Raw genomic sequence first — 9,864 nt, forward strand, 5'->3', positions numbered from 1 at the left:
GTTTTATTAATTATTAGGTGATACAGGTCAGAACCATCCAGCTGGGGTATGGCAAAATGATAGATCTATCATTGAGGTACATTTCTGTTGGAATAATCCAGATTAAAAGTGGTCGTGCTGAACAAAAGATGGTGTGTGTTTTAAATGTCTATGCCTCCATTTGCTATATTGAGTGTGAATAAGACTGTAACCAATCAGACCACAATAGGTTCAGGATCAATGAGCAATTGATGGTTATTGTCGTAGCAAATTGTCTCATGGGACCCATCATGATGTGCATTAACTTACTATTTGCAATCTTTAGGTTTCCCTTTATCTGAGGGAATTTCCTTTTTCTTTTATAGCCACTCAGGCAGCTTGGACACATGAATGTTTTGAGGCCATTGATGCTGACCTTCACGTGAAGTAAAAGGTGCTTCAGTGCCATGCGTAAAGAGATGTTGCATTCAGCATCATTGTTTTTTGGCTGGTAAACTGCAATGCATCTATAGTGTCACTTTCCTATTAAGTTCGAACCATTCTGCATATCATTTTACCAAATGGAGCACATAGAGAGTTTAGGATATTTTAATCTAGTTATATTACCTATTGAAACAGAAGTGGAGATGATATTACATCTTTTGGGTAAAGCTCTCTCCTCCTGCTGCCTCTTATTACAATCAATAATTACAGAGTATAATTTTGCCTAAATGAATAGTGAGATAGGCCCCAGGATAAAAAAAGATGCTGGCTCGAGTTTCACTTGAAAGTGGAAACTAGGTCAGGAGATATCTTCTGCTTTTCCGTTATTCTCATTGCTATTAATTTATGTTAGTGGGCATCTCGTTTCCCCGGGATACTTTGTGCTTTTGTTTTCCTTCCAGAACCTGGCAGGGAGTCCATGTTGAGGTACCGGAAACGGGCTATACTGTATCACGCCCTGAGAACCTATGACTTCCCACCTGCCATTGTTAAAGCATGAGAAAAAAAAAACACAAATGACATTATAATACAGCAATTAAACACACTTTCATGAGCTGCATATGCAAGGTATTATGAGTCTTTTAAAGAAATTTTCGGTATGATCACATTATAATCTTAGTGAGAACTGGAATAGAAAAGAAGCTTCTTTTCTATGTTTGACAAGTCCTGTGGGTTTTTGTGGCACCCAAGTGTTCAAGAATTTTAATAGTCCTATTTGAATTTTGGAAGTGTCAAATTAAGCGTATACCATGATGGAAAAAAATAAAAATTAAGCATATAACTTGCACTGTGGACGAATACTAAAATTTTCACGTGGCACCCACTATTGAGTCACCAGTGAATTTGTATCGACATATTAAAAAAAAATTAACTAATACCCTGTATAACTTCAATTACATACACTTTTCTCTTCTTCTCTTGTTTTTTCTTCTTCTTAATTGTAAAATGGGTTTGTTAAATTCGTCGTTGTTTTGATAATTTGATGATTGAAATTTGTTCTTTAGATTGAAAGTTATGTTTCAAATTTGAGTTCATTTATAATATATTAGGGCCTTGAATCTTCTATTGGACTGTTGAAATTGAAAGAACAAGTTTATGTTTGAGAACTTAAGATTAAAAATCTGAAGTTGCATTCAATAGATTGAACTACTTAAGATTCGAATTTCAGAAGTTGCATTTAAAGATAGAAAAACTTCAGATTTGATTTCTGAAGATTGAACCACTTCAGATTCGAATTTCTAAAGTTTTATCTGAAAGGTAGAAGAACTTGATTTCTGAAATTGCACTAAAGAGATTGAACTATTTCAAATCCGAGCGTGAACACTCTGTAACTTTTTGTGCAATGCGGATATAACTTTAATGGTGGCACCAAAAGTGGGTATATATGAAAATGGCTAGGAGGAATATGATATCATTATGATACCTATAGTTGGTGACTAGATGATGGATTAAAATCAGCATGAGCAGTTTTGCAAGTTCATTCCCTGGACAAGCATGGGCTCCATTGCCAAATGGCATATAGGTATTGGGTTTTGGAGCAGCCTATACCACCACGAAAAAAGAGTTAAAATAATAAGAAAAAGGAGCAGGTAAACATTATTTATTCTAAGAGAAGTAGAGAATTAGAAAAGCACTTTGCTAATCAGTGATAACTTACGTCAAATCTGGAAGGATCAAAATCCCAAGGGTCAGCAAAAAAGTCTGGATTATGATGAATGTTTCTGAATAATGGCATGACCTTCCAACCTTTTGGAATTAAGTATCCTGCAGTTAAAAGTTGGGAATTAACCTCATGTTTAGGGCAGTAGCGATGAGGAATATACTTTCTATATCTATATATATATATATAGTATATGAATGAATCTTGGAGACCTTACCGTCGTAAAATACGTCTGTCACGGCTTCTCTAAAGGTGAAAGATATAATGCTTGACATTCTTAAACTCTCTAAAATGACCTGCAGTTGTCCAGCTAATGAGAGGGATTTTCTTTAATTTCTTGAAGGTGTGGAATACATGCATATTCCCAAGTTGTAAATAGTAATTACCCGGTGTGTAAATGGCATATTTCTAGTTTGAATCCATGTCAAGGGCTTCTTTCCTTCTTCATTAGACTCATAAATTTCTATCTGTTCCACCTGCACTTAATTAAAAGGAATAATTTCTGGATTTATGATTCATTATATATAGAAAGGGGCGAAGGGCAGTCTTGACGTAACTGGTAAAATTGCTGACATGTGACCTGGAGGTCACGGGTTCGAGCGTTCTAACTACTTTGGTCGGAAATCACCGACGGATTCAGTCGGAAATTGTTTTCCGACCGACCAATTTTAGTCGGAAATTCGTGATTTCCGACCGATTTTCGACCATTTAGGCGGTCGGAATTCTGCCATTTTCCAGTAGTGAGCCGTGGAAATAGCCTCTTGCAAAAATGCAGGGTAAGGCTATGTATAATAGACCCTTGTGGTCCGGCCCTTCCCGGACCCCAATATTGCGGGAGCTTAGTGTGCACCCGGCTGTCCTTTTTTTCTATATATAGAAAGGGGAAAAAAGAAACAAAACTAGCTAGAGAGCAGTATGAGTACTATGAAACAACATATATAAATTACCTTAACTGCTTGTAATATTTTGTGTTCGTAATGAAGGTATTTGAGAATCCAAGTTAGAGCACTAGCTGTTGTATCTTGCGCAGCAAAGAGTACTCCAATTATATTGTCGGCAATTTGATCTTCCGTTAAAGTATGTCCCTTTTCATCTTTGAAATTTAATAGACGACCCAAGAGATCCTTAACTACTGTTTTCTTCTCCTTCCTTTCACAAATTATTTCACTAATTATCTCATAGAGCTTTCTCCTTGCCTAGTTTAATTTAACAACAAAAAGTAAGTCCATTATACTATATTAAGTTGCAATGTTGAGGGAGTGAAATCAACAGCTATCGGCGAAAGCTTACGTATTACCTTTGTAGCTTTGTAATATGCGGTTCCTGATAAGTTTGTAGGGAACGAATTGTATCCTTTATTTACTATGCAATAGTTCTCCATTAGCTCCTCTTTGCGCTTTGTGTCCAATTGACCAAAGATAGCAAGAATGCCAACTTCAAATGACAACTGTAACATATATACCCATGAAAATCACATAAAGTTATGGTGATGAGCATTTGAAATAAAACAACAATGGAACAAGCTAGTTAGCTAACCTTCTTCATCTCGTGGAATGTGTTGATTACTTGCTCTTTTGTTGCCCATGATTCCAGTGAACAAATAGATAGGGCCTCGATGTCTTGAACTAGATTTCGAAGAGCCTCAGGAGATAACGAGTTCTGAACCATCTTCCTTAGTCGAGAATGGTAGTTCCCTTGGTGAAAGAACAAAGCAGAAGGGCCAATCATTCTCTCTTTGCTCCTTGGGTACGTCGGTTTGAATAAGTGAGCATTAGTAACCAGCACGAATCGTGCAGCTTCGGGGCTAGCTAGCATAACACAAGGGCATCCAAGAATGTGTGTCTTGAATATATCCCCATATCTGCAAATAATTAAACATTCAATGACTACACTGTTTCTTTCATGTAAATTAGCAAAGTTTTAACAAATTAGTAAAAATTATTGTTGTAGTCGATCAAACCTTTTTTGTTTATTAGCAAAGAAGACATTTGGGTCTTCAGAGTACATTTGGAGAGTTTCCCCTATGTAAGGCCACCCCATTGTACCAGGAGGCAACTTTGCTTTTTCTATGTCTTTTCCTTTTTGTTTAATCTTTGGTACGTGATACAAGAGAAGAGTTGAGAGAAAGAGAAGGAAATAAATCATGGAAAACACAGTCTCCATCCTAATGCACAAGTTCTATTGCTGTGGTTTGCTGGTTTTATTAAATTTATTTCTTATATCAAAAGAAGGCTTTAAAAGGTATGCAGTGTGGATATGTTTAGGGATGAAATAGTTGTCTGCTATATATAGGAGTAGGAGGATTAGGATAGATAGAGATGAATAGGAGATTGGCCAAAAAATTTGGTTACTGCATCTGAAATGTCATAACAGGACTACATTTGCATGTCAGTTTGTCATATGAAGTGGGACCTATTCGCTCTAAAAAAATGACGGACGGCACAGACACAGAGTTAACCTCTTTGTGTTCTTTCTTTTCTAGGAAATGAAATTATTTGGTTTTGGGCGTCTTGAGAAATAAAATGCAGTTCATACCTTCTAAAAAACGGACCAGATATTATATGGAAGCTGATGGAAAGTCCTAATTTGAATGGCCGTATATTTTGTGAAAGATGAGCTAATAGAGAATCGAGGTAAGAAGCTCCTCTAGTCGAGGTCCGGGTAAACACCTGCCCTTGGAGGAATCGGAGCCACGCCCCCAGGACCGATTCGAATCCCTGCAGTTCGGAAGACGTTATCAGACAATCGAGCATGACCAGCTAAGGACTGTGATATCCGCACCCAGACGGGTATTACGCTGTGAATTTCGGCACGTATCGGTAGAGGATCGGTGATTAGTAAAACAGAAGATTTGTACCTTTTATAGAATTATAGGGTGAAAATCCCCTACTATATAAAGGGAGTCTGACTATTCATTAAACAATTGTAACACGCACGTCAAGGAAATATACTTTCATTTTCTCTACTATTCAAAGTTCTTATTTTTCGCTCATCAGTGCTTTGTTATTGTAAGTCTGGAATCGAAGGCAGGCATTTCATTAAGGCTGTTATTGAGTCCTAATTCACCCTCCACAATTGGTTTGAGACTTTATCACGTTTCTTACATGTTTAATCTGATGAAATTTATCATTTGTAGTAAATTAACCCGCGTATCCTTAAAACCACATATAAATTCAATTGTATCCATTTTTAGGGTAAACAGTTTGGCACCCACCGTGGGGATAAGGATAATAACGGCTATTTGATACAAATTTTCAAAACACACTCTGCTTTACTCTTGTTCTTTGAGATCTTAACTTCAGGAAAACTTAAAGATGTCAAACACTAAATCTGCTCACTTAAACGTTAATGATGAATCTGGCCACCATGGCGAGAACAACAATATAGTACCCAGGAACGAGGTCCACATTGCCGACCCTAACGGGTTCCCGGTCGCAGATCTAATCGATGCCAACTCCCATGTGGCCATGGACGATAACTTGCACACCGATCCGAAAAACAACATTCACGAAGGAGCCAGGTCGGTAGCCAGGGATACACGCAGCGGTGAAGGTGATGGGATCAACTTGCAGGTAATCTTCGAAATGTTACAGGCTCAACAGGCAACGATAGCCCAGTTGCAAAACTAAAGCCACACCTCTAGTAGAGTTGAGCCCGAACCATCCTGGGAAAACACTTACATGAATGAACCAATCACAGAAAGGCCGAGTGAAGCTGAATCCGGGACCAACCCCGAGATAATAAAGATGCTCGAGAAATTGACGAAACGGGTAGAATCGAGAGAAAACAAAATCAAAGCTAACGACAAAGGTGGAGACCTTTAACTCCAGGGTCGATCAAATACCGGAAGCACCACCGATACTGAAAGGCCTGGATTCCATGAAGTTTGTCCAAAACCCTTTCCCCCCGAGCGCAACTCCAAAGACAATCCCTAAGAAGTTCCGTATGCCTAAATCTCGAAGTATAATGGAACGACTGATCCAAATGAACATGTGACCTCCTACACATGTGCTATCAAGGGGAAGACTTAGATGATGATGAAATCGAATATGTTCTGCTGAAAAGGTTTAGAGAGACCTTGTCAAAAGGAGCCATGATATGGTATCACAACTTATCCCCTAATTCTATCGACTCGTTTGTTATGCATGCAGATGCCTTTGTAAAAGCTTACGCCAGGGCCATCAAGGTCGACACCAGGAAGTCATACCTTTTCAAGGTAAAGCAAAGAGATAACGAGATGCTCAGGGAATTCGAGTCGAGGTTTCAAATGGAAAGGATAGATCTGCCTCCGATCGTAGACAATTGGGTCGTTCAGGCATTCACCCAAGGACTCAATCCCCAAAGCCCGTTGGCTTCACAGCAGTTGAAGAAAAATTTGATAGAATACCCGCCGGTAACTTGGGTCGACATCCATAGGTACCAATCAAAAATTAGGGTCGAAGATGATCAGATTGGAGCCCTTTCTGGGTCTGTTTACCTTGTCAAGATCAGTGACAGATCCAAAAGATTCATCGATCACGAACAAAGATCGAACAGAGATCGGTATCAACCATATAATGGAGATCTAAGGAGCAATAGGTCCGGACGCAACCCTGCGAGGAGTGAAAGAAGGAGTGATTGAGGTCATAATAATCGGGGCACTCATGAGAAAGTATAGTTTTGACAGACCCATCGGGTCCAAGGAAGCACCAAGGTTATCGGAGAATAACTTCAACGTCGATGCTGTCGGTATCGTATCAGCCATCGGATGCATCAAAGATACTAAGTGGCCTCGACCATTGCAATACAATCCTGCCCAAAGGGACTCCAATCTAATGTGTAAATATCATGGCACCACGGCCATAGAATCGTAGACTGACGACAACTAAGAGAAGAAGTAGTCGGGTTATTCAACAATAAATAGATCGAGCAAGAGGAACCTCAGTACGTCATTAATATGATCATTGGTAGAGGTTATATCCCCCAACGATTGGCGTTGAAATGCAGTAAAGTATCCACTAGAAGGGAAAAACGAACTCGAGACTATATACAGAGGAACCGTATCTTTCAACGACGAGGACATTGAAGACATCGTGCAACAGCACAATGATTCCCTAGTGCCTGCAGTTTGAGTGTTAAACGGATTCAACATGGCATGCGAGACCACTAAAGGGGAGATAACCCTACCAGTAAACACCGTTGGGACCATTCAGGACATAAAGTTCTACGTGATCGAAGGAGATATGCGGTACAATGATTTATTCGGGAGGCCATGGATTCACAACATGAGGGCAGTAATATCGATGTTACAACAGGTTTTAAAATTTCCTACACCGGGAGGGATCAAAATAGTTTACGGGGAGAAACCAGCTGCAATAGAAATGTTCGCGCTCGATGAGGTGGTCTCGATATCTATACTTTTGACATCGAAGAACCTAAGTTCAGTCACCAAGGGAGAAACTAAATAGCAATCACCGACACCCACTCCAACTCAACCAAAAAAGCAAGACACAGACGAGGATGACGACTATGGAGCCCATAGGTCTTTCATAGCCTCTGACGATTCTGATACCACCAAGTCAATGGTTGAGGAGCTGGAGCAAGTCAGGTTGATCGAGCACCTACCTAATCGAAAGGTATACCTGGGCATGGGACTCACTCCTAGGCTCAGAAAAAAACTCATTGAATTCCTTGTAGCTAACATAGATTGCTTCGTTTGGTCCCATCTTGACATGAAAAGGATCCCGATGGAAATAACTACTCACAAGCTGAGCCTGGATCCGAAGTTTCACCAGGTTAAACAATAGAGGAGGCTCATTCTGAAGTCAAGCATGCATTCATCAAAGACGAGGTATCCAAACTTCTTTAAATAGGTTCGATTCAGGAAGTTAAATACCTAGATTGGTTAGCAAACGTAGTGGTAGTGCCTAAAAAGGGAAATAAATTGAGAATGTGCGTAGATTATAAAGACATAAATAAGGCATGCCCCAAAGACTCTTTTCCTTTGCCTAACATCGGTCGCATGACCAATGCGATGGCCGGCCACGAGATACTCAGCTTTCTCGACGCTTATTCCGGGTACAACTAAATTTGTATGGACCCGAAGGACCAAGAAAAGACTTTCTTCATCACTAAATATGGCACCTATTGTTATACGTAATGCCATTCGGACTAAAAGAATGCTGGTGCCACTTACCAACGCTTAGTAAATCGGATGTTCAAAGAATAAATAGGGAAATCAATGGATGTTTACATTGATGACATGTTTAGTTAAGTCCCTGTGAGCTGAGGACCATTTAGAACATTTGCAGGAAACTTTCAACATACTGAAGAAATACATATGAAGCTGAATCCAAAAAAATGTGCATTCGGAGTCGGGTCCTGGAAATTCCTTGGATCCATGGTGTACAACCGGGGAATCGAGATCAATCCCGACAAGATCAAGGCCATAGAAGATATCACCATGGTGGATAATATCAAGGTTGTTCGAAGAATAACCATGAGCATAGCCACTTTAGGTCAGCTCATTTCAAGGTCTTCCGATAAGATCGATTGATTCTTCTCGTTATTGAAAAGGAAGAATAACTTCTCATGGACCCCAAAGTGCCAGCAGGCTTTGGAAGAACTAAAACGGTACCTTTCGAGTCTACCTTTGCTTCATACTCCAAAGTCAGACAAACAGTTGTACCGGTACTTGGCAGTATCCAAGATAGTGGTAAGTAGAGTCTTAGTTCGGGAAGAATAAGGTATGCAATTTACTATATGTTATGTTAGCAAGACTCTAGGTGAGGCCGAAACAAGGTATCCACACCTAGAAAAATTGGTGCTCGCTTTGCTAAGCGCCTCCAGGAAGTTAAGGCCGTATTTTCAGTGCCATCTCATATGTGTCGTGACTACTTACCCATTGAGAAAAATAATATACAAACCCGAGCTCTCGAGATGATTTGACCAAATGGGCCATGGAAATTAGCGGGTACGATATTGAATATTGACCCTGAACCGCCATCAAGTCTCGAATTTTAGCAGACTTTGTGGCCGACTTCACGCGGTCATTAATACCCAATGTTGAAAAAGAATGGTTGTTAACCTCTAGGACCTCCTCGGGGATCTGGACCCTATTTACAAACGGTACATCGAACGCAAAGGGGTCTGGACTCGGTATCGTATTGAAGCCGCCCTTGGGTAATGTATCTAGGCAATCTATTAGAACTGTGAAATTGACTAGCAATGAGGCCGAGTATGAGGCCATGTTTGCGGGTCTCGAATTGGATAATAGCTTTGGCACCAAAGTGATCGAAGCAAAATGCGATTCCCTTCTCCTGGTGAATCAAGTCAACAGGATATTCAAAGTAAAAGAGGAACGAATGCGAAGATACTTGGATAAATTACAAGTAACACTGCATAGATTCAAAGAATGGACCCTACACACACATATCCAGGGACCGACATAGCGAAGCCGATACTCTGGCTAACTTGGATCATTAGTTGACGACGACGAATTCAGCTCGGGAATGGTCGTACAACTCATGAAATCAGTAGTGGAGGAAGGACACATTGAGATAAACTCGACAAGCTTAACCTGGGACTGGAGAAACAAGCATATAGATTACCTGAAGACCGGGAAGCTACCCTTGGATCCTAAAGAGTCGAGGGCTCTGCGCACGAAGGAAGCCAGGTTTAGCTTGTCCAAAGATAATACCCTATTTAGAAGAATGTTCGACGGCCTACTCGCCATCTGTCTAGGACCGGGAGACACCGAATAT

The 9,864-nt window shown here is 40.1% G+C and overlaps 1 protein-coding gene across 1 annotated transcript; it reads right to left on the reverse strand.

Annotated features, from left to right (window-relative positions):
• Window positions 1-563: 563 nt before the first annotated feature.
• Window positions 564-4,375, reverse strand: LOC104233010 (abscisic acid 8'-hydroxylase 4-like). The gene is made up of 9 exons (XM_009786315.2): window positions 4,083-4,375; window positions 3,659-3,983; window positions 3,420-3,569; window positions 3,070-3,318; window positions 2,509-2,598; window positions 2,340-2,418; window positions 2,120-2,226; window positions 1,886-2,004; window positions 564-941 (listed from the first exon to the last, which is right to left on the reverse strand). The coding sequence occupies exons 1-9, from the start codon at window positions 4,283-4,285 to the stop codon at window positions 806-808; spliced, it is 1,458 nt and encodes a 485-aa protein (XP_009784617.1). The 5' UTR covers window positions 4,286-4,375; the 3' UTR covers window positions 564-805.
• Window positions 4,376-9,864: the final 5,489 nt, after the last annotated feature.

The sequence above is a fragment of the Nicotiana sylvestris genome, chromosome 3, assembly GCF_000393655.2.
Source record: "Nicotiana sylvestris chromosome 3, ASM39365v2, whole genome shotgun sequence".
NCBI classification, from domain to species: domain Eukaryota; kingdom Viridiplantae; phylum Streptophyta; class Magnoliopsida; order Solanales; family Solanaceae; genus Nicotiana; species Nicotiana sylvestris.